General features: G+C 42.6%; 2 protein-coding genes across 4 annotated transcripts in view; one reads left to right on the forward strand and one right to left on the reverse strand.

Moving 5' to 3' along the window:
* On the forward strand, positions 1 to 15,263 carry PDIA6 (protein disulfide isomerase family A member 6). Its single transcript, XM_056488463.1, has 13 exons — positions 1 to 86; positions 2,814 to 2,955; positions 3,808 to 3,865; positions 4,512 to 4,638; positions 5,117 to 5,223; positions 6,583 to 6,716; positions 7,134 to 7,248; positions 8,137 to 8,277; positions 9,457 to 9,541; positions 9,635 to 9,707; positions 10,734 to 10,892; positions 12,841 to 12,937; positions 13,673 to 15,263. The coding sequence occupies exons 1-13, from the start codon at positions 53 to 55 to the stop codon at positions 13,739 to 13,741; spliced, it is 1,341 nt and encodes a 446-aa protein (XP_056344438.1). The 5' UTR covers positions 1 to 52; the 3' UTR covers positions 13,742 to 15,263.
* Positions 15,183 to 24,460, reverse strand: part of ATP6V1C2 (ATPase H+ transporting V1 subunit C2) — a 19,265-nt gene continuing 9,987 nt past the window's right edge. For all 3 annotated transcript variants that reach the window (XM_056488466.1, XM_056488468.1, XM_056488467.1), the window contains exons 5-13: positions 22,319 to 22,413; positions 21,517 to 21,608; positions 19,836 to 19,934; positions 18,760 to 18,828; positions 17,762 to 17,854; positions 17,257 to 17,350; positions 16,855 to 16,952; positions 16,350 to 16,479; positions 15,183 to 15,561 (exon numbers count right to left, since the gene is read on the reverse strand). In XM_056488466.1, the coding sequence (XP_056344441.1) occupies positions 15,466 to 15,561; positions 16,350 to 16,479; positions 16,855 to 16,952; positions 17,257 to 17,350; positions 17,762 to 17,854; positions 18,760 to 18,828; positions 19,836 to 19,934; positions 21,517 to 21,608; positions 22,319 to 22,413 (866 nt within the window). In that variant the 3' untranslated portion in view covers positions 15,183 to 15,465. The remainder of the gene's footprint in view (positions 15,562 to 16,349; positions 16,480 to 16,854; positions 16,953 to 17,256; positions 17,351 to 17,761; positions 17,855 to 18,759; positions 18,829 to 19,835; positions 19,935 to 21,516; positions 21,609 to 22,318; positions 22,414 to 24,460) is intronic.

Raw genomic sequence — 24,460 nt, forward strand, 5'->3', positions numbered from 1 at the left:
GGGCGGACGCGCAGGCCGTGGCGGCGGCGGCGGCCGAGGCAGCGGGGCAGCCATGGGGGTGCGCGGAGCGGGCCGGCTGTGGTGGGGTAGGAGCCGTGAGGGGCTGGGGGACGGGCTGAGGGGGCAGCGGGACACGGCGGGACGCGAATTCTTTTTCTCCGGCTTTGCGGGCCCCGTCGCGGCGGGAGGGAGCGGGGCCGGGAGCCATGCGGCCGGTCTGCGGGGCGGCGGGCGGAGCGAAGAGCCTCCTGGAAGGAGGTTGTAGCCAGGTGGGGATCGGCCTCTTCTCCCAGGCAGCTTGCAGTAGGACTAGAGGATATAGGCTTAAGCTGCCTCAGGGGAGGTTTAGATTGGACATTAGAACGAATTTCCTCACACACGAGGTGACTAGCTAATAGAACGGGCTGCCCGGGGTGGTGGTGGAGTCACAGTCCCTAAAGGTGCTTAGGGAAAGACTGGACACGACGCTCATGCCGTGGTCAGTTTGATGTCGGGGTAAAATGGTGGTTATCTCTCATTCTAATCAAACACCTTATTTGATTTGAGTGATTTAAGCAAGCGGCAGTGTTGTGCGTGCCTGGCTGGTGCTTTGGGGGCAGCAGGAGATCAAACGGGGAGTCCGAGGGGGGCTGGTGTCCCCATCCGCTGGCCCTGCCGCCGCCTCTGTGTGCCGGAGCGATGGGTGAACGATTCCCGCTCGGGCCCTTCCCTGGAAACGCCGGAGGTGCCGGCAGCTCTGCCCCTGCAGTGGCTCCGAGTGCACGTGTGCAGGCATGTGTGAGCACACCGAGCTCTGCTGCAGGAGGGGGTAATTGTAGGAGGAAGTTCACAAAATCATTACCATCCTGTGACAAAAGCTTTCTTTTTGATAGATCTACCGGCTTGCAACTTTGCGGTTCAATTAGGACTAGTAGTACCAGCATGGAGCTGCCTTAGCTGGTTTATTGATTCTTCTGTCTGTTTGATTTGCTTACATTAGAGAACAACTTTTGAAATCAGATTATCTATTTCTTTTTCCCTTAATAACAAGGACAGATTTGCGTTTATCTGGCTTGAGGCTTTTAGGAAAATGATCTTTGTTGAAGTTGAATGTTTCACTGTAGAAAGGAAAGTTATGCCACCGGTTCATGACTCATAGTTTAAAAAAAATGCAGTGATAGGGGACTAGGTGAATTTCACCATGTACTTTCTTTTGTGAGTTCTCTTTAGCAGGTGTATTTTCATAAGCTAGAACTTCTCTCTTTCAAGGGACAGAAGTGGCTGAGTGTATTCTGTCTTCTGAATGTATTCTGCCAGAGATCACCTAAAAGGTGAAGCAAGAATATGCCGATTTCAATTTAATGATCTCATTTCTGTCTAGAGAAGGTTTTTTCTCTTGAGAGTGACTGTAACATTCAAGGAGCTTTTTCCATCCATTTTTCCTTTCTCTACCCCAGCAGCAGCTGCTACTGTAGGTCACTGTAACATGCTGTGACAGCCACAGATCGCCTTGGAAGTCAGTTGATAAATGCTGACGAAGGGCTGTTTGTGTATGGGCATACTGAAGAGACAGAGCCAATCTGACACGTACATCTGGTGGTGAAACCCGGTTTTCATCACCCCAGAAGAAAAGAGCTGGGTCCTCGTTGTAGAAGAAACCATTAGGTTGGGGTTGTGGTGCAGTAGAGAGGGCACTGGTTTATAGTAGCAATTCAGTCCTGATTCTTGAGTATCCTGGAAGATGTTACTTCTGTCAGCTTTACTCTCCTGCAGGACTGGGGTAATGAAACTGGCCTTTAGTGTGTGGGACTGATAAAGTGTAGGTGATGCTGTGCAGTCTGTAGAGACCATGTACTGTAGAATTCTGCATCATTGACCTGTTTTTTCTCTCATGTTGAGTCTTGAGAGAGAATATGCAGCTTCCCATTCAAGTTGTTAACTACTTTCAGCAAAGCTTTTTTATGTCTGGTTCTAACTTGGGTGTCTGAGCTCTTCCTCCCTCCAGTTTTTAGTGGATTAAGAAAAGTCTTTTGCTGGGTGGATTTTGTTACAGAGATGCTTGTCATCTCTCCTCAAGTCATCTCTCAATCTCAATCTCTCTGACTAGGTAGAAGGACGAATTAAGAGGTTTTATGTAGAAAGTCTCAAGCAATAATAAGTTCCAGAAATTATCAGAAGTACAAAGCCATGAGAGAAAGCAATTTTCTTCTAATGCTATTTTTTTAGCATTCTCAGGGTGCTTGAGTTGTTAACCAGAGAGATTTAGCTGTTTTTCTGCAGTCTGTTCCTAAAGACATAAATCAGTGGTAGAATAAGATCCTCGTAAGCGAAAATGATGTACCACCAGTGCATCAAGTGCTGCTCCTAAAGTCAGTGTAACTGTGCCAAGCCTAGTTGGGACAGTCCTGCATGATGTGATGCCATGAAAAATATGTTTGAATGCCTGTTTTGCAAGAGGTTTGAACAATTGGCTTGGAGTTTCTATAAGAACTGAAAAAAAACATAGCTGAAGTGGGGATCCCTGCAGAAATCCAGGTGGTCTGGTTACGAGCAGGAGTTAGGGTAGGAGCTTGGACATGAGTCTCTCTGCAGAGCCATAGCAGGAATGGTGTAACTCCAGCTAGGTTTAGGCACAGACCCTATTTTACATCATCCTATGTTTGAAGTGAGGAGGGAGAGCATGTATTTTGCCTTAACTTCCTTTTTGATCTGTCTAGCTGGAATCCCTTCCCACCACTGTTGATTTGTGAAGAGTGGGGAGATGATTTAGCCATGGCAACAGGAGAGTCATAAATGTTCAACAGGACTGCTGATGTCTCTGCTTTTCGTTGTAGGCACAGTAAGCTGCACTTTGTTCCTGGCAGTTAACAGTTTATATTCGGCCAGTGATGATGTGATAGAGCTCACACCAACTAACTTCAACAAGGAGGTCATTCAGAGTGAGAGCCTGTGGCTTGTGGAGTTCTATGCCCCATGGTAAGAACTGCAGCTGGGTACTTGCTTGCCCTTATGACAGAGGAGCAGCACAGGAATCTGCTGATCAGCTCAAGGTTTTATTCAGTTGTTGGCAGCACAGTTGTCAGTTTGATGGCCTCATGAGTAGCAAAATAGCTGTACTTGGGATTCCTGCTTTAAATATTTTCATGAGTGAAAAAGGCAGGAATTTACATTTCAAGTTGACATATAGGGTCTGGTATGGCATAAATGGCATAAAACCTATGCCATTTTTCTACTTAATTTTTTCTGGTTAAATTAGTATTAAAAATGACTGATTAAAGTGCAGTAGGTAAATGAGAAAGTCTCTCACATCTGTGTTTCTGAGTCTAATTATGATGTGAAAGCACAGATCTAAATTCACACTTAAAATTTCCAGTTTCCATTTAAAAATACTGGCTTTGTGCATCTTAATTTAGTGTCCCTCTTTGTCTCCTGTTCTGTTCAGGTCCAGAGTATGGAGTCTATTCTGTTTAAATTCTGGTGATATATATATATATTCCATCTTTGTACAAATCCTCTGTGATATTGCCATCTGAAACTCCACATTCTGGAGAAAATGGCCTTTTATTGCAACAGCTTGACTCTGTCTGGACTGAGAGTTTTAAGGGAAGTCCTGCTGTGCCTCTTCTAGTGTTGCTACAGTCTGTATAATGTGGAGGCTTTTCTTCAGATGCCTGAGTGATGGTATGATCTTGTGGCACAGGCTCTTTTCCTCTTCATGAATAAATCCTCAGTCTCCTACACTTTGCTGTGACTATGAAATAGTTGTCAGATCTGAATGACATTTACAATTTTTTGATGTTTTTGTTTGTTTGTTTGTTTTCTAAAAAGGTGTGGGCATTGTCAAAGGCTGACCCCTGAGTGGAAGAAAGCAGCAACAGCTTTGAAAGTAAGTTTAGCCTTTCAAATGTGTTTGTAGAAGTGGATTGAAGAGTTTGGCTGTTTTGGCATCTGGTTTGGGAACATGGAGGGGTTTGGTCCTTACAGCCATTATCACTTTAATCATACTTGTCTAGACAGAAAAAGTGTTATTCAGGCACTTGAAAACTCAGGATTTTTGTTTTGTTTGGTTTGTTGCATCCTTTTTAAAGGAAGCCATTGAATTGTAGAGGAAGAAAGTCAGTTCTGTCCCTGTGAGTTCCTATTTACTGTTCTCTAGGACTGAGAACAGCTTTGTAAGCCATTGGTGTTGACTATTTTTTTAATTACAGAATTAGACATGTTGTGATTAGCTGAAGTCCTGCCTATGTGAAATATATATGTTCTCCTTTTTAGAAAACCAAACAAAAAATCCAATTAAATAATAGCCCAAACAATTTAAAGTTTATCTTTTCATGCTGAAGAACGAAGTGGACATTTATAGTGTTCTGTAGTTTAATACTTTTGGGGTAAAATAGCTCTGTTCTTTTGCAGTCCTGGTAACTGCCCTTCACTCTTCCTCCTTCCCTTGTGCCCTCAGCAGAGGGTATAAAAGGTGCTAAGTTGCTGTAGAAGTCTTTTTTCTTAAGGTGTCATTTTTTATTTTGTTTCTGCAGGGTGTAGTGAAAGTCGGTGCAGTAGATGCAGATAAACATCAGTCCTTGGGTGGACAGTATGGAGTCAGAGGGTTTCCAACTATCAAGATATTTGGAGCCAACAAAAACAAAGCAGAGGATTATCAGGGTAAATATGATGAATTTTTAGATCTTGCATGCCTAAAAACTTCCCTGAATGCAGTATTCATGGTACTGCTAATGCTCTGTTGCGTCTAGTGCTTGTTGTAATGGAGACACAGATGGGTGGGAGGGGTTTGACCAAACTGTGTATGTCTTAGCACTGTCTATCAGTCCCATCTGCAGTTCATAGTTGTTGGAGCTTGATAGGGAGTTTCAAGGAATCAGTTCTTTTTTCCTGTTTATTTGGAGCTTGCCATAGGGTCATGCCTCATCAGAAAAGCCAGGTAATGAAAAGATGTAGAGAAGTCAGTCTTGCTGCTTGTGTTTAAGTCAGATGTCCCACCACTAGTACTGTATCACTCAGCCCAGTCCTGCTTTTCTTGAAAGATCATTAGGGTGAGGGAGGATTAAGTTTGTAGTTAAGTTAGGAGCATACCTTAAACTGGCTGTTTGATGGTTTGATCATTTGTTTTGCTGCACTGCAGGTGGCAGGACAAGTGATGCCATTGTCGATGCTGCTCTGAGCGCTCTTCGGTCCCTGGTGAAAGAACGTCTTAGTGGCAGAAGTGGAGGATACAGTTCTGGAAAACAGGTATTTGAGGGACTGGGTGTTTGTTTTTCAGCTGGAGACTGTTTTGTACAGGGGATCAAAGCTCCCGACTCAGTCAGAATTGGAAGGGATGTCTGGAGTTTTATCTAGTCCAGGTGCCCTGCCCTGGCCAGCTGGAGCAGATTGCTCAGGGCTGTGTCCCTTAAAGTTGTGTCTCCAAGAACTGAGACTCCAAATGGGCTGCATTCTCCAGGCAACTTTTTCCATGTTTGACTGTGTTCACAGTAGAAATATTTCCTCTTATGTTTTAGGTTATAAAATCACAGAATGGTACTTCTTGTGTTTCTACTTCGTCTCTATTGTCTGTTGTTGCAGCTAAGAGCCTGCCTTTGTTTTCTTTATCTCCTGCACCCTCTCATCACATGTCAGATGCTCAAAGCCCTGAATCAGCTCTGACATTGGCTGGACTTGATCCAGTGTATGCATGCCTGTCCTATGGAGGAGCCTAGAACTAGACCCAGCACTCTAGGTGTTTCACATTGTGCTAAGCAGAAGAAAAGATTGCCTCCTTGGACCTTCTGGCAAGTCTCTGCCTAGTGCAGCTCGGGAGGCTGTTGACCACCTTTGCCATAGGATTGCAGTGCTGGCTCGTGTTCAGCTTGTCCACCAGGACACTCATGTTCCTCTCTGAAAAATTGCTTTCCAGCTAGTCAGTTCTGAGTGCGTACTGGTGTATGGGGTTGTTACTCTCCAGGTGCATCTGCCCTTGAACTTTGGGGTTCCTCTTAGCCCCATTCTCCAGGTATTTCAAGTACCATTTGGCTAATCCTAATCTAAATTAGACAGATTAAGGTTTTTTAAGTTGATAGTGTTTTTCTGTAGTTGGCTGGCTGGATTTCTCCCTGAAGGTAAATTGGAAAGCTTCTGGCTCCTAATACTATTTCTGAGTTGTGGTGTAAGTACATTCTGACGTTCTCAGGGTAGTACATAGAAGACCTGGGTGGACTGTACCCTGTAGTGTGTATCATACTCCCACATGTTTGTTTTGCCTGGAAACTAGGACTTGGTTCCAGATGGAGGTGGGGGATGGGGAGCACTTTGTTCATGGACAGATCAGTGCATGAAGAACTGAAAAAGTGTTTCCACATTTTCTTGGTAGTCAGTTTGACTCAATTTCTCTTTTTTCAAGAGAAGGTTCGTTTGCCGTGTCTTGAAAATGCTGTGGTGATAAGACTGTGTGTACTGTCAATTTTAAAAAGGGAAAGTTGTATGACCTAACACTGCCTGTTTTGTATCTTGCTCAAATAAAGATCATCTGGTTCAATGTGACACACACAGAGGAGTTGTGTGGGAGACCAATTTTGGTTACTTCTTACGTGAGGTTCTGTTTGTTTCTTACAGAGCCGGGGGAGCGGAGGTGGAGATAAGAAGGATGTGATTGAGCTGACTGATGACAGCTTTGATAAGAATGTCATAAACAGTGATGATGTGTGGATGGTGGAGTTTTATGCCCCATGGTGTGGGCACTGCAAAAAGTAAATGAGGTTTTACTTTAACAATTCAGTTCCTGTTAGTGCCTGTTTTGTGTAATACCCTTAATCCCCTAAAAGAGACCTTGAATCTCTGGTATACTAGAAGTGAGTTTTTTTGTAAGGTGATCTAAAAAAGAAAAATCTTTGGGCTTCTGCTCAGAGCCCCTTGGTGCTGCTCTGATTGCACTCCTTCTTAGCAGTAAAATTCCCAGTTATCAGTAGAAAAAAGATCTGGAAATTATATTAAACTTTCAGGTCCTTCAGATGAAGGACATCAGTCTTGTTTGGATAACCCTCTTAGGTATCATTCTCATCAAGAGACTTTTTTTCTTGAGTAAAACATGCTACGTAATGTTCAAGTGTGGTATACTTTTGCTAGGTCTGAGAGAGCTTAGGACACTTATACTCTCTGTTTTTCAGCCTGGAGCCAGAATGGGCAGCTGCTGCCACTGAGGTGAAGGAACAAACAAAAGGAAAAGTAAAGCTGGCTGCAGTAGATGCAACAGTCAATCAGGTGCTGGCCAGCCGATACGGGGTGAGTGTGCTCTGCAGTGGTTACAATTTTCTTTCCATCTCTACCAAGTCAGATTTCTCTTCAATGCTTACTGAACTGTTCCTTAATCTGGTACTACTTAAATGTTTTGTGCCAAAAGTAAATGACCCATTCAGTTTGTTTCCCACAAAAAATTAATGAATGTCAGTAACAGCATAAATAAATGGAGAAATAGGAAAATAATTATTCTGGATGATGCTGAGGAGGGAAGCTGTTTATTTACAAAACATCCTGTATACCTTTATCATCTAGAGTGAGAGGTCTCTTTCTTGAGACTGTAGGCTGGTTGGGTATCTCTGGAATCCTTGGAGCCAGTTATCAGGGATCACTCCTACAATATCAGCTGCCCAGATCAAGTGTGTTGCCCTCCAAAAGAGAATGGATACTCTTGAATTTTTACTACAGTCCACAGAGCTTACAGTGTGCTGCAGTTTCCCTCTAAGTGCACGTGGTTGACAATGTAGAGGGAACACTGAGCAAGATTTACTGGAAGTGTAGCAGAAGGAGCTTAAGATCCTCTTGCTGCCATGTAGGCCCAGTGTTGTCCATTGCCAGACAAATCAGGAAATTAAAGTAACGATCATTCTTATGGTGCTTAAACCTGCAGTGCTTGGTCCATCTAAATTGAGATGAAACCATTGCTGTTTCATCAGGCCAAAACCCTGAAGCAGCATTTTAGTGTACATTCATCTGTTTTGAATTGTTGAAAAGGTAGGAAGCTACAAAATTCCAATTGAGCTAGAACATGTGAGACTTGATACACGAAGATGTTGAATCTCTTCCCTGCTCCTAGTATAGAGGACATCAGACAAGCACATAATTTCCACCATAAATATTCAGGTTATTTAATGGTTTAAACTTGTCTTGCAGATTCGTGGATTTCCCACCATTAAAATCTTCCAGAAAGGAGAAGACCCTGTTGATTATGATGGTGGAAGAACAAGATCTGATATTGTTTCTCGTGCTCTGGATCTATTTTCTGATAATGCACCACCACCTGAGCTCCTGGAGGTACCTGTACATCATTTTCTCAAACTGCTTTTCCATCATACTCTTGGCTACAGGTCTATATGAAATCTAAATAAAACTGCCTAAGTGTGGTGCTTCTGCACTGTTTTGCCCCAGAAGGTAAAGGATGACAAGTTTTGAATAACAAAAAGCTGAATGTTCATTACTACTGTCAATTTGTTGTTGCCTGGAAGATGATCAGAATTGATACAGTGAAGGCATAGACAGGATGGTGCCAGGGTGTCTGAATGTGCTCTTGAGGAATGAGTGAAAAAGTAAAGTTCTGTGCCCCATCTCTTTTCTTAATAAGAGGGCAGGGCTTTGCCATTTTCAAGCTGCTAGGAGATACATGATGAGTAATGTTGCTTGTTATCCAAAAAACTCCACCCTCTGTCAGGCAACTTCTTTTTTCACCACCAGCTTGCTTTTGGTAGATTCGGTATGGTGATCACTTGTCTCCAAAGTGAGGTGCATGCAAGACAGTCCATTTGGATGCAGGAAGGAAAAAAAAACAAAAAATACCTGTACTGTTAATAAACATTAAGATATTATTTTTATATGGATCTTATTTCATCTTTCTCATCCTATTTTTTTGTGTATGCCTTATAATATTAATATAGCAGTACATGTTGATGTACATGTATATGCATATAATTGATTTATATATATCAGAGGCTGCATACTTAGAAACTTATTTAGTGGTGGAATGCACAATCAAAGGTTGGAGACCACCGGTATAGATCACTGGGTCAATTCCTTTTTGAGACAGATCCTACAAAACCAGTGTTGGTGTTACTGCTGGTTGAACATCCTCATGCACAGCAAAGGCTGCCTGTGCTGGCTCTCCTGTGCCTACAGGCATTCACATGGGCCTGGGGCTGCTCTTTCCAACCTTGGGCAAGAACAGTGATTTTTGAGCAAGAAGTGACATCTGACTGTGCTTTCTGTAAGCTTTATTTGGTACTGTATAGTTCCCTGTTGCTGCAAGTCTCAACAGAAGACTTTGTGAATTACTCTTGTACTGGGGGACCAGTGAAGTAGAAAAGACTTGTAAGCTTTTGTGTCAAGTCATTTCAATGCTTACTACCTTGCAGGATGGAGTTATTAGGCTGTTAGAGAGAAGTACAGTCACAACTGAAGAATCAGGTCTTCTTTTATTGAGTTTCTGTTGCTTTCTTCTAGATAATTAGCGAGGATGTTCTGAAGAGTACCTGTGATGCTCATCAGCTCTGCATCATTTCTGTCCTGCCTCATATTCTTGACACAGGTACACATACAAGCAAGCAGATTTCCATATGATTTTGTCACTTAAAGCATGTAGCTGTGTTTTTTAATTTGTTCAATTCTGTTTAATAAACAGGAGCTTCAGGGAGAAATTCTTACCTGGATGTCATGTTAAAAATGGCTGAAAAGTACAAAAAGAAAATGTGGGGGTAAGTGTTATTGTCCATTGGTCATCTTGAAAAAAGTGTGAGCATTTCTGGGGGTAATGGAATAAAATGTGTAAGATACTGTTTAGCTACAAGAAAGAGTTGTTCCTTGTTCAGGGCAGCATATCTTGGTATTTCACTAATTACTGGAGAAATGAATGCTGTGACTTCAAAATAGCCCTTTTTTTTTTTTTTTTTTTTTTTTTTTTTTTTCTCTTTTAATCCACCTCTCAAATTCTGCATTTACAAGTGAGATCTAAGCTTTAATAAGATTAAGCATCTTTTACTCTTGTCCTGAATACTCAAATCTTTTAGGGAGGTTTCTTTTACTGACTTTTGCTGGTCTGGTGAGTCTGCCAGTGTAACTTGAATTCTCAAAAAAGCAAGTAAATTGCAGTTTATTAACATATTTCATGCTTTCAGAGAAACAGGCCAGTAGGCTATGCCTTTACTCCTCCTTCTCTCAGGTGCAGGTTAGGATCTCCGGGACTTCTCAGGAAAGTGAGAGCTGTTCTGTCACACTGACTGCTGTGAAGAAGAGCAAAATGGCATGAAAGCCTGGGGGAAAATGCTGAGATTGGCTCATTCCAGAGGTTCCCCAGGGGACTTGCTAAGATGAGAGGAACTGAGACTTAGCTAGAAATTCTCCATAGTGATATTTGGGCAGGTCTTTGTAATCTTTAGATCTGTGTCTTAAATAGTTTTAAACCTTCCCCTTAATACTGGCTAAAGTGTAGCAGTGTTCTCAGGTTGCTAACATAGTTCTTCCCCTGCACTGTGTTTAGTGGCTGTTCTTACCCAGCTTTTGGTGGCTCTGTGGGTGGGACAGGCCTAGAGGTGCTGCTGAGAGGGGGCTTTCTTCTGTTGCAAGGTTCAAGATCAGGACTCTCCTTTTCCATGCTGACTTTGAAAGTGTCAAGGGCAAGACAGAGCCCTGCTTGAACTCTGCAGGGTTGTAGGATATGTGATTTGAAAATTATTGTAGTGCCTATCCTCATTATCAATTTTCTATTTCATCTTTTCCTGAAGGTGGCTGTGGACAGAAGCAGGTGCTCAGCCAGATCTTGAGAGCTCTCTGGGGATTGGAGGCTTTGGGTATCCAGCAATGGCAGCTGTTAATGCTCGGAAGATGAAATTTGCCCTTCTGAAAGGATCATTCAGTGAGCAAGGAATTAATGAGTTTCTCAGGTATGAAATCTTTTAAGTGACTTAAATCTTTTTGTATCTGGGGTTATGACTCTTTAGACCACAAGCATTCTCTCCTGCATCAGACAAGACTTGCCACGGTTAAGAGAATTAAGATGAGAATTCAGCAGAGTAAGGGAATGGTTTCAGTGGGGATTGCAATAAAGCAGTCAGTACCTTTTTGTGGTGTGCAGAATTAAGTTGGCTATTTAGACTAAGGTAGTTTTAGTACAATATTTGAGAACAGAAGTGGACTTAGATGTTGAAAAATTCTGTTTCTCTGGTAACTTAAGAAATAACTTACTAATGAATTCCATTTAATTCAAATGGTGCATTCTGACTAGTCATTAGTAATTGTATAGTCCCTAGTTTGGGAATCATAATGGGTGCTGTTGAGTTTTTGAGGTTGTATATGTTGCTGTTCATCTTTCTGATTCAGTTTGGTCCTGTCTTCCCCCTCCCACCTTTCCATTCTCCTTGGCACTTGATAAATTGATTAGGAGAGTTGAAACAATCCATCCAAAAAGTCAATAGCTCACTGCTCAGCACAAGTCCCATGAAACTGCCTGTTCTGTAGCTGGGCAAGAGCCAGTGCTGAGAAGAATGGAATAGGGAAAGGAAATGGAGAGGATGATGGTGGCAGCAGCACTGAAACACAGCAGCTAAACTTAAACTGTTATTTAGTGTGGTCAAAGTGAAGTAGGAACTCTGCTTCCACATACCAGCTGCCATAAGTTATGCAAGAGCCCTTGAGACCTAACATTAGAAGTGTTATTTCTATGTCTGTCCTTGGAGAATGTCAGAGAACAGCCATAGGAATTGCAAAAGCAAATGCAAAAGCCTCTCTCCACCTTTCCATAAGAAACAGATTAATTGAATGCAGTTCCTGCTGGATTAATGGGATCAGTGCTATATTCTTATCTGTGAAAGTGATCAGACTTTCTTCTTAATGCCAAAAAAAGGAACATTCTTAGGGCATCAAGTTAAATGCAGGATACCAATGCAAGAAGAGAAATACCAGACAGTTTGTACTAATGCACATGAAAGTGTCTACCTTTATCAGACATGGCAAATTTTTTTTAGTCTATAAAGTCCATATTAGTGAAGCCTCTCCTGGGTGAGGCTAGATGGTGCTTCCAGGACACAACAGCCAATTTAACAGCTTATATTGCATTAGGTAATTGGTTTGGTTTTGCCTTATTGTGCTGCACTACTTGCTAGAATAATCTCTTCCTGACACTTCAACTCAGCTGTGCTGCCTAGGGAAAGTAATAATCACATCTGGTATGGCTGGCCATTCACTCAGCTGCTGTAGGCAGCTTCTGCAACCTAATAGGCAGTCTCAGCAGTGTTGACTACAAGTAAGGAAATAGGCACTGTGGAGAGCATAAAAATTGTGAACTCCATTTAGAGAGGAATGCTAATTCAGTCTTATTTGCCTCTGAAAGATGCAAAGGGATTAGCTCCTCAGGATTTTAATGCTGATCTTTTTGAGCAAGCCTAACTAGCAAGTTCAGGATGGAGTGTCTCAAACGAAGCTGAATACCTCATCCCTTTGGAACCATGGAAGCTGTCTCCACTGAAGAAGATCACTGGTGATTTCAACTAACACTTGCAAGTGACTTACAGAACTAGAATTATAGGCTCCCCTTGGAGTTGCCTTGAGTGATAAACTGTTAAAGAGGCTACACTTATCTGTGATTTTTACACTGCTGAAATATGAAATAGTGTGTCTCACAGAGATGTCTTTGAATCCAGTTGTAAATTTTCAGTGCTACTTTAAGGGCTCTGTTATTTTCTTCTTCTTGAAGTTTTTGCATCCAGACAGTTTAGATCTACTTAAAGAGATTAAGTCTTGAACTTGAATTCCTCTTATCTGAAGCAGGTTCTGTTCCAGGTGAATGGAGGTTGGAGGAATTCCTTAAATTTAATTTTACATGCTTTTTCTCAGGGAACTCTCCGTTGGTCGTGGTTCTACAGCACCAGTGGGTGGTGGAGCTTTCCCCAAAATTCATTCAGTTGAACCTTGGGATGGAAAAGATGGTGAGGTAAGAGGTGCTCCATTTCTGAAAGTGCTGAGGAGTTGCTGCGTTCAGAAGTGACAGGACAGAGTAGCTAACACCTGTCAGTGTGGAAGTTGTTGTTTCTACGAGATTGTGTTGATGGTTTCCCATTATCTTAATCTAGCCAGTAGACCAAATGGTACATTGATCATCTGACATTGTGGACCAGGTGTTCGTACCTAACTGTTGTTGTGTCATCTGAAGCCCGAATCCCTTAAGGAAGAAATGTATTACCAGCACTCACCAAGAGAGATGGTAGTGCATGCATTCAAGGACCCCAGTGTTGTGGGGACTTGGGTTCTGCAACATACTGACCTTGCCATCTAGGTCTTAATGCCAGAAAGCTTGTCAGGTAAAGCCTGTGTAATAAACAATATGGTGACCCAAGTCTGCCTTCTTAAGGTTCAACCTTGATGTAAAAACCAAAGTTACTTCAGTCCTTTGATATACTTCAGATAGATAAAAACACGGAATATGGTAACAGTTTTGTTACATAGTTGATTTTTATAGCCTTCATCTGGAGTATTTTGATCAGTTAAAAACAAGCTCCTAGTCTAAACTCTGATCACTTGTCCTGTGCTTGGTGCACTCAGAGTTTTCTGAATGAAAGATGACAGGAGAGAGCTTTACTCTCAGGATGAAATAAGAATGTTTCCAACTTAGGGATCTCCTGGCATTAAGCACTTCTAAACATGTACTCACAACCCTCCTTTTTAACAGCTTCCAGTTGAAGATGACATTGATCTCAGTGATGTGGATCTGGATGACTTGGGTAAAGATGAGCTGTGAGATCTTCAGGAAACTTCTGTTCTTGGGAGAGCCTGTGCAGCAGTTTGCAGCCTGGATCACAATCAGATATTTCAGTGGCCTTTTCCTGGAGAAGTAGCACATGCCACACTGTGCTATTGGATGCACTGCAGCAGTGGGCTGTACGCATCTCAAGAAAACATTGCAGAAATTCTATGAATTGTCATAACCAGTAAACTTGATTGTATTCTGTGTAACAAATATTTTGAGGACAATGTGGATATTTCTTTGGAACATCTTTTGTTGATAATGTGCTGTTTGAGTGTTACTGGAGGCTGTTAGTGTAACCAATTTTAACTGTAATTTTTTTCATGGAGGTGGAACCTGCTCTGCTTCTGTTTCAATTAAAGAATAAAATATTTTTGACACACAGTGTTAGTCTTGCATAGAGTAAGAAAAGGTGCACATAGTACAAGCAGTCCCATTTTGGATGACTCTCGAAAGTGAGCTGTAGAATAGAGAGGCTTGTGCAGAGGGGAGTCTTAAACCACCTCCTTGCTGTGAGATCTTGACAGTTTGGCCTAAAGCCTGATAAGATGGACAATCTTAGTTTAAATGCTCTTCAGTCTTCCTTTTCCTATTCCTTCTCAGGGGCTTTCTCTTTCTTTGTGCCAGACTTCATAAGATCATTAATACAATGGAAGTGGGGTTGCTGCTGCAATGGAGATGCTGGGAGCTGCTGGTCTTTCCCCTGGATTAGTGATGAAGTTAATCTGTGTTTGAGGGTGTAAGGATTTCCAGGTGCTAACAGAAAACCACCCTGGTGCTGTCTCCAGCAAATTGGGTAATATTTCTTCACTTCCCATCTGGCATTGTTTTGATCTGAAATTGTTATTTCCTTTGGAAGGGGAATCAAGACTGTGAATAGTGGTGTTTACTGCTGTTTTTAACAAAAATACTATTATTTTATTGCTCTTCATGTCTTGTATATTGGTGTCAATTGAAGTGACCCTGATGTGATCAGCTTGTTTATAAATAAGGAATGAAAGAGCTGAAAGATTCCCCTTCTTTCAAGGAAATAACATAATATGGCTATTTATTATCTGGTGTCTGTAAGAGATTGCCCATAGCTCATCCCGTGAAAGGCAGTGTCAGAACCACAGGCAGCCAGCAGTAACTGCTGGTTCTGTGCAGAAGGTATGCCCCAATTCTTAAATCATCCCAGCAGATGAGCTGTAATGGAACTGTTCTAACTGAAATATCTTGGCAAAAACTAAACTCATGAGTACTTGGAACTGTAATTCATATTATGATAAGTTCCACAGCAATTTTGAGGATCTTTCCTCTTAAGCTTTTTGGGGTTTTTTTGTTAAGTTACTTTGGGCTTTGCTCTGATGCTTTCTACTTTTTCTGTTTGGATTTTTTAAGTTTGCTTTGTTAGAAAAAGAGAACTGTATACACCTAGTAGATCCATAAGCCAACACACTTTTTAAATTGTTTTATTTCAAGTCCAGTAGATATTCCATCTTTGTAATTTACCAAAAAAATAAATACTACCATAGTACCTCTGCCTCTGAAATACATTTTTGTAAAACTATGAATAAGAGAGAACATAAATTGTAGTCACTGTAAAAAGTACTAGAAGTGGTAGGAAGATCCTCCTGCTACAGCATCTGTATTTTAATTCGACTTTCAGCAGCTAAAGGTTGTTTTATGGTAACATGAGAGTCTTGAAAATTAAAAGATGAAGCTTGAGCAATTCTTCTTTAACTGCAGTCAAGAAGACTGAGGTCAATCTTGAAATAGACATAAGGATAGTATTCTTGATTACTCAGTTGTAACCCAGGGATGTCCATGCCAGGCTGCAAAAGGAAGTAATGGCTTTAGTACCAGTAAACCTGTGCAGTTCCAAGCTCCCAGGGGATTGCTTTTGTGCTCCTTTCCTACAGGTGCAAAGGAGCTTTCTATGTGCTATGCTTAAGGTGGGAAATTCACCACTGAGAATTGACTCTGCTTCTTGTTTCAGGCTTCCTGATGTAATTAGCATTGAGAATTCCTGCCTGTGCTGCATTTTTGTGTGCTTCAGCTCTGCAGCAACTCATCTCTGTCCTCCCTTCATGCAGTGGGACCTGTGCTTGCTGATTTTAGGCTGTTATGAAGGTCTGCTACCTCATTTATTGTTTTAGCCTAAATTGTTAAGAATTGTAATTCAAGATAGGGGGAAGGAGAAAGCAAAGCTGCTTGTTAAAGGCCTAGGTTATTTATGAATTACAGCCTTTTACAGGGGACAGAGGTGTCACAGCCCTAGGATTTCATTCCAAATTAATTTTTCTTGTGTTGAGCTGAATGTTTATAGTAGATTTTAAGGTTTTTACATAGAGGAACAGCCATAATTGAGCAGACCTGTTTTGTTCTGGTAGCTGTAAACATCAGATGCCTCAGCAGAAAATGTAAGCAATCTCTCTGCATCTGCATTATAATCTGAGCTGCCCTAATCCAGTCTGTAACCAGCTGGGACTAGAGCTGCATAAAGGGCTCCTATCATTGCAAGATATGAGGAGATGCATGCTCTAACCCCAGGACAGTGAAGTGTTCATTTGGCTAAGCTGAGAGAAGCTACAGCATATGCACTTGCAGTCCAAATACATACATCCATTATACTTGCTGCTGCAACTTCATCCAGGTGTTTGAAGACCACATTCAGGACATCTCTCAGGCGCTTCACAGACTTCCTGTTTGGCTGCAGCAGCATTGCTTGGAAATTCACAGGGAGGCCATACCTTGGAACACAACATACATGATCATCTGCTGGGAAGGGGCACAGCTGTCTGCTCGTGCCCTTCTCCCTCCTCAGCCTCCAGGCATGACCTCTGGTGGTGTGAACATTGCAGAAACAATGCTGCCTTCTTATTGGAAAACATTTTATTTTTGAAGCCAAAAGTCAACAAAACAGTGTGCCCAAAGAATAGTTTTTCATCAGATTTGTATCTGTATTGTCTCCTGTGAGCTCCTGGAGTGACATGTGTAAGGCACACACCTCAAGCAAGACAAAACAAGGTGTGTAAGCATTCCTTCCACAAAGGAACTGCACTAGGAAGAGACCTGTACATTTTGAATTCCCCAGGAATCTCTGCCTGCACTCTGTGGTTACTCACCTCAGGACAGATTCAACAAAAACTCTCAAGGCTTTCACATGAATCCAAGCCACAAATGCTTCACTGAAGTTCACCTTCAGCCAGCGCAGTAAGGGGCCCTGGGAGAACAGAACAGTGCTGATCCCCTTGCTGACTGAAGCAGCTCCACAGCCAACACTGCCACTGAGGCCATCCTGGGCTGCTGGGATAGTTCCCAGGCACCCTGATAGTGGCTCCCAGTCTATCAGAAACACAAGTGACCTTCAGCAAATCATGTTATTTTTCCCATGCCTGTTTTATGGGCTAAGTGGAGCTCACCAGAGACTGTTTGAACTATAAAGCCATTTCTCAGAGAGGTGCCTAGCCATGCTGGTAGCAAAGGCTGCCTCTGTGTGGGCCACAAACTCACAGGGTGCTACTCACATATTGTTGTTTCTTGTCAGAAGCTAATTTCATCAGCTCTTCCTTTTCACATTTCAGTTCCTTCTCATCATAATAAAATTCTCGAACCATGAACCTACAATTGAATGACATTTGCTCTCACAAGCCTTAGTCCAAGCAATATGCACACTCTTCTTTTTCCCAAGGAGAAGCAGGTATGGGAAGTTGCTAGCCATTTAACAAGTTAAAGCATGTGGAGGGTGGGACTTGAAATCACCCCCAAAAAGCCAGCTTCATGCTCTCAGCAGAATGAGAGCAGAAAGGAAATTACAGAATCTGTAACTTGGAGCTTAAAGAATAGGATCACTGATTCTGCTGCCCTTCTCCTTCCCACCCTGCCTTCTCAGTGGCTTTAGGACCAGCAGCAACTCAATCAGTCAAGAAGTCCTAAAACCAGTGTTGGATTCAGTTTGCTGCACATGCAGCAAGCCTCACCTGATCCTCATCTCTTGTTAGCCTGCCCTGCCCAGCAGTCAGGGCTTCTTACCTGCTCTCCCTGGCTTTAGCCTTAAAGTCATCCATCACTTTTCTAAACAGGGTCACAGTGAAGAGTCCTCCCTCTGCATCCTCAGCAATCATTCTGTGGGAGGGAAATCCACTGCTGTGATTTGACATGGCAAATCCCTCATGCCTTTTTTACCTACCTCACCTTCCCCTTTTGCAATTCTTTTTATTTTCATTTATGATACTGAACAGCACCATGGTTTTTGAAAACTGCTGTGACAGAAACAGGGAACAATGACCTTACTTGGAGTGGCTATTCTATCTCAATGTAAAACTCAATTGGTTTAGTTCCTGAACACTGTAATACACACACATTCTGTCTGCCTGATTTTTCTGTGTTTCCTGGTAACATTCCCCCACCTCTACACACACTTGTGTTTTTGAACAGGCAGTAGACAAGACAGCTTGTTTCTTTCTCTGTGCTTTTCACCTTCTCCTTTTCAGGTAATACCACTGTCAGCTCTTGTGCCCTGGACTGGGTCCCATAGTCTGCATGAGCTGAGCAATGGAATATTTAAGTTCTAGGAAAGATTTTTTAACCTGAGGTGAAAGGATGAGTAAATATGGCTTTTGCTAGTGCAAATGACAGTATGCTGAATTATTCTATGCTACAAAAAGAAGCAATTAAAAATGCAGATTTAGTGTTTTATGTTTTTATAAAGTACTTTCTATAAAGCTCTATGTGATTGCATGTGTCTGAACTATACCTCAATTAATGTAATAAATTGCCTGTTTTACACAAAAAGAAGCAAAGGCCTTTGTAAAGTAAAAGGAAATAGATTACTAGAAAAGGGAACAAGCTAATTTTAAAAAACCAGACTTTTTTCTTCAACAAACTAATTTCTATTTGAATTGCAAATACATTAGTGTGGAGCCTATGCATTAGACTAGTAATTTGCTCCAGGATCCACAAATTTGGGGGGCTGAAACATGATGAGATCTCTAAAACAAACACAGAGCTTAATCTGGAATTTCACTTACTTGGTGGAGCGAGGTACTACCATATCTGAGAGTGATTCATAGGTCTTCTGCCACTGTAGGTAGCTTGACCTTTGAGCAACACAGAAAAAAAAGCACAGTAAATAAATACTATATACTGGAAAGCAAATGTTGATATATGTATTTAATTAAGGTAATGGGTTACATCATTAAGATACATTAAGCCTCTCCTATCCTTTCCTCTCCTAGTCACCAGCTGAGGAGATGCTTCCCTCAATGCTACACCCTCAGTCTTCACTTTGGAGCTTGGCTTGAGGAAGGATGAACATCAGGAAGCTGACAGTGGGAAGAATGTGGCATATACTTCCAGGCTGCCACAGTGTCCCACACTCCAGGACCCCTGCACAAGCTGCCCTGGTCCATGGGTAGGTGTGCTACATCTGCCATGAGCAATCCCAGAGCTGATCCAGTGCTAGACTGCACTCATGCCAAATGCCAGCACAGTGAGAAAGGGAACAGGGGGATGGTAAGAGTTTTTGCAGAGAAGTCTCTTTTCAGCATGAATAAACTCAGATAATGAAGTCAACAAACTTACCTCAGCTAGCTTTTCAGAGACAGAAGAATGGTGGTGTTGTATGTGTGTGTTGGGACAGGGCTATATGGAGAGGAAAAGCTTTGTGTAGGGCCCTGAGGAGAACATTGTGTCACTTCCCCATTGGCAGCAGTCATCCTATGTATGGGCACTTACAAGGGCACACCCAGCCAAGAGAGACTGAGTTGAGCAGGTCCAATTCCTTTTAGAAACTGGCTATGCTGCAGTAAGAATCTGGTTTTCTTTCAGCTCATACTACTCTTATCAGGAGACTGAGAACCCTCTTGTAACCATGAAAAACCTACATGCCAATCATCCTGCTCCAGCTTTGGCACAGTCTTTGTCTCCCTCTTTTGTGCTAGCACCACTCATGTCAAAAATTGTTCTTTCTTCTTTGCTAAGGGCTCCACCTGTGTCCCAGTCAGGGCACTCATGAGCTGCCCAGCCTGACCAGTATCACCTGGTTCTGGTGCTTGGGTCTAGGACTCAATGCCCCACGGGGTGTGTACACACACTGTTGCCTTACTTTGGCACCACGACGAGCAGCGTGATAAGATACTCAGAATTCAGAACAAAGTCTTCTTTGTGCACAATGTCTGCCAGGGTCCTGGTCAGGAGATTTCCCCTATGGTGAAGAAGACAAAGTAAGAACAACAGTAGCAGGAACTCAGCAGCAGAACATTGGAGGCATTGTGCTGTGGGTGGAAATGGTAATAGCATATACTGGGATAGAAGAAGGCCCAGAAGGAGGTGGCTAAAGGACACAGCTACACTCCTGAAATGGCTGTTTCGTTATTTCTACTGCAACTAAAAGAAACAAAAAGTAACTAATACTAAGGACACAATATTGGTGACTAGCAGGAGGCCAGTTTATGTCCTTTATGTAAAATTACACCATTTACAGTAAGGGTGTAAATATTTGGGAAGTGCACATTTGCTCCCAGTCATTCCTGCATCTTGTGGGAAGCACCTGCTGTCTCAGAAAGCCTGTTGAGATGCTCGTGTGAGCATGCTGCAGGCAGAGTGAGCCATGAAAGTACAGACCTAAGCCATCACAGCAACCTGGCATTCCTGGACTGCCATGGGCAAGCACTGAGACACCTCCTGCAGAAAGGCAGTGAGAGCAGCAGTCTCACACACAGGTGGAACCTTCAAGAGGTCTCCACAGAACGAGCCCCCCTGATCACACTAGTCCCTAGGACAAGTAGGTAGCTGTATATGGCTGGAAAGCACTAGGTGTGAAGAGGAGTTGCCCTCCCTGTCACCAGGCAGGAGTGAAGAAGGACCTAAACTGGGTCAGTCTAGGTATTAACTGGTAACTTGTCAGATGTTTGTTCAACCCAAGCTATCTAGCATCGGTGGACACTAGAGCTGTCAGTATTTAAAGGTGCATGGAATGATGACAGGAAGATTGTCCCTGGCCATGAGGTCCCCATTCTTCTCCCTCCTAATGTTGCTGGGGCTCTGGCTGCCAGCCTGGCTGACTGCAGTGACAGGCACCACCTGTGCCCTGTGCCCAATCCTGAGTAGGAACACTGGCATATATGAGCATATGTTGGGTAAGGGCTTGCACAGCATCATCTAAGTTGCTTTAAATTTACTACTTACTGGATTTGACCATTCTCCCCAGTGATATCCTAGAAAAAACCTCAGGTATCAGCACTGACATAGGCAAAGACCATAAGCAGATGAAGACAGGAGACAGAACATTTGGAAAGCCTGAACAGTGCATTGCCTGAACCAAAAGAAGGAAAGAAAGAAAGCAAAAATATAAGTGGGAAGCTGGTGAGGTGCAGGATCATGCAAGACAGAGCTGTTTCCTATGGGAGCTTTGCAAATGCTGTTCAGAACATAGGGCACAGCTCCATGTGGCAAAGGTATCCACCAACTGACACTGCTCATCTAATTTCTGACTCTCTGAAGCCCCATCAGAGCAAAACAGTTGACTTTTTCCAAGACTGCCTGCTCACACTGTCAATAAAATCCTATTAGGAACTTCAGTCTCCCTGAGCTGATTTTGAGATATGCTGACCACACCAGTTACTCCATCATCTGTGTTCACTGGATCATTGAAATGCTCAGTATGTCCCAAAGCCAGGAAAGTTGCTCCCACCAGAACACAAGTGGTCCATCACACAGTAGTGGGTGTGAGCACACACTGCCTTCATTTCAGCCAGGAAACAACATCCCCAGTGCAAAACACTTACATCGTTTTCTTCTCCAGGCTTTGCAAATTTCCTTTAATGTTGTTGTAGGCAGCTGATCGGGTCTTTAGGTCTGCTTCTATCTGAGTCACTTGCTAAAGCAAAGTGAAAAAAGGGAGTCAATGCAGTGCTTGAGCCTTGTTCTCACTCAGTCCTGCTACTACTGCACCTTAACAGATAGACAGCTGCCAGCTCCCCTAAAACCACCAGCCTGTGGCCAAGAGAGAGCAGAGGTCAGAGCTCCCCTGGGGCAAAGGCCTCTGCAGAAAGTAGGGTTCAGTCAGCTGTTGCTGTTGGTGTGCTAGAGCTGTAGCTAAGGTGCAAGTTCATGGTTTTATTTGTTACCTACATTGAAGAACACCACCTCATGCCTTTCTGAATGAACTAATAGTGTAAATAATTCACTCAGCCTGAAGGCATTTGATTTAATGTTGGACCAACAATTTCACGAGAAACACCTCCGAAGTGGAGAATAATATGGCAGTATATATATAAAAAAAATTACAATGAAGGGGATTAAAGTGCAGAAAATATATATATATATATATATATCAAGGTACTCTAGTGAATCTGATAAAGCACCATATACTTACAGACTGGATAGGTTTCAATATATGTATCATTACTATTGAAATAGAAATTAAAATAATATCAACTGCTTCAGTACAAAGTGTGTGCTTCTGAGCTTGCTCCTGCCCAAACCAAAGGCAAAGCTCCCACTGACTGCCCTGAGAGGAGGGACCACAACCAGCCAAAAGACATGCTTCCCCCATGCTGACATCTTAAAATCTGGAGAACAATTTACCTTTGCTAATGCTTCTGATATATTCTTCAGCGGCTGCTTTATGGGATATTTGGCCATGTCCCACTCAAACCGTGTCAAGTAGCTAATTAGGTCAACTGAAAATGCAAAGAGATGCATGAAAGCAGATAGTGTACCAGATGGCAGGTCAAGGTTTGGGGAGTCCCCAGCTACATCTTAGGCATAACTTTGATTAACTTTACAACTGTAACCAGAAACCCACCTCTCCATTCTAAGAGAGATTTGATCTAGATCAAATATGCACAGATCCTATGCCTAATCTAATCAACTTCCTAAACATCCCCAAACTTAAAAGTTAAACCAAAAATCTTTTCTGCATTACATCTAAGAGTACAGAAAAAGTGCTACATTATCTGTATCAGTGGGACATAGTAGTGTACAGCTATTCTTCTTCACAGTAAAAACAGTTCCATGTAATCTCAACCTTGATTTCTGCAATATGCCTGAATTTAATCCCAGCAACAGCTATCAGAAAAATACTTTATGCCCAGGATCAGCAGTATTATTCAGGGTTGCTGAGAGCTTGATCAAAAGTATTAAGAGCACAGCAGATGTCACTTCTCTGTGATTCAGTCAAATGGTTGCTAGAAATCAAACAAATGCAGGTGGGATGAGGAATTTCTCATTGACTCTGCACACAGAGGTCCCCATTTCATACAAAGCTAGAGATTATTTACATAATAGATAAATCCAGTCACAGTATCCAAGAACAGAAATTCACAGCAAAGGACCTGTGCATGCAACCCCCAAAATACAGCACCCTCGGAGCACAGGGACACACAGTTTATTTCCAGAATGAAGGGGAAATGAACACGTACAACACCCAGCTTCTAGAACAAGATTTTCCTGTTTCTCTGTTTGAAGATCAAGGGTTCTTGATGTTGGAAAACACTAAGGCTTAGTACATTATTGTGCCAAATAAGGAATTCTCCTCCAGCAGCTCATGAAATCAAACAGCTGTTTGTTAGAGTCCTGAGAGCCTCTGGTTGCTGAATACACCACCACATAGTGCTCTTGCAGACCTTTATAGGATGGGGTAAAGTCATGCATCCTGCCACAACAAGAAGAGTGGGACTGCCCCCCACAAGGCTAGGGACATAAAGGGAAGGCAGCAGGCAGGGTTTCAAGGTCTAGACAAAGAAGCCAGAAGCACCTAAGGGGTGGGCTTCCTTCCAGACCAAGAGGGTAAATAGGGAGAATGTCTGGGAAGTTGCTCTGAGGTGACAGGGAGCAAAACAAGCTCAAGGTGCCAAGTAAAAGGATATGTATGCTGGGGCCCTTCAGCGTTCTTTGCTGCCTTGTTCAGGGAGTGAATTCAATCCCACAACAAGATTTGAGCACAATTTGTTATGGGCTGGACTTTGAGGTTTAGGGGAAAACTTCATGAACCAAGATGCATGAGAAGGAATGTGAAAAACTGTGTAATTGCCATACTACCAGGCTGAGGGTACTCTGCAGTCTCATGTGATACTGAATACCCTTGGCAGGAGAGCACTATCCTTTCCATGGGCTTCTCTCACCCCACAACAGAGTCAGTTTACCCTATTAGATTTCCAAAGCATGGAAAGTCTTATGTTAGGAGAAATAGGCTTCTTAGCAAGAGATAAACTGCCTGGAAGGCAGAGAACACTTGCCATGGCAGTGTTCTCCCCTCTTTCAAAACTACAGCTGTTCCAACATCCCCCACATCCCATTGACAAGAGTCATAGGGCAAGGATCCAACACTTCCTGCTAATATCTGACCAGGAATGAGCAAAGTCTCCTGCATGGGGAAGGTGTAGAAAAGGAGTAAAAGTGCAGAAGACTGGGAGAGCTATGACACAGCTGCTGTGTGCACAGTTCTCTATTGTGATTGCTCATGATCTCTGTGGGGAAGGCAGAGAGATCAAAAATACTTCAGCAACAAAGTTCACACAGCATTTTCAGTATGGAGCACACAACACAAGGATTTCACCCTCCTGCCTCTCTTCTAAGCTCCTGTGCTTAGGCTTTGCAGACACAGGCTCTTTAAAGACAGACACTATTTATAGCTGATGAGATATAAAAGTTCCCTGAAGAACTTCACATGCCCTTTCTATCCTCACATTCCTTGAATCTCAGCAGCATCCAAATGTTGGGCAGTTG

Source organism: Oenanthe melanoleuca, chromosome 3 (genome assembly GCF_029582105.1).
Source record: "Oenanthe melanoleuca isolate GR-GAL-2019-014 chromosome 3, OMel1.0, whole genome shotgun sequence".
NCBI lineage: Eukaryota > Metazoa > Chordata > Aves > Passeriformes > Muscicapidae > Oenanthe > Oenanthe melanoleuca.

Bases quoted from the DNA above. Each gene is read 5' to 3' on its own strand.
- PDIA6 (XM_056488463.1), top strand. From the start codon at position 53: ATGGGGGTGCGCGGAGCGGGCCGGCTGTGGTGGG. The intron at 2,956-3,807 runs GTAAGAACTGCA...TTTTCTAAAAAG, and splicing joins GTGGAGTTCTATGCCCCATG to GTGTGGGCATTGTCAAAGGC. The intron at 3,866-4,511 runs GTAAGTTTAGCC...TTGTTTCTGCAG, and splicing joins AAGCAGCAACAGCTTTGAAA to GGTGTAGTGAAAGTCGGTGC.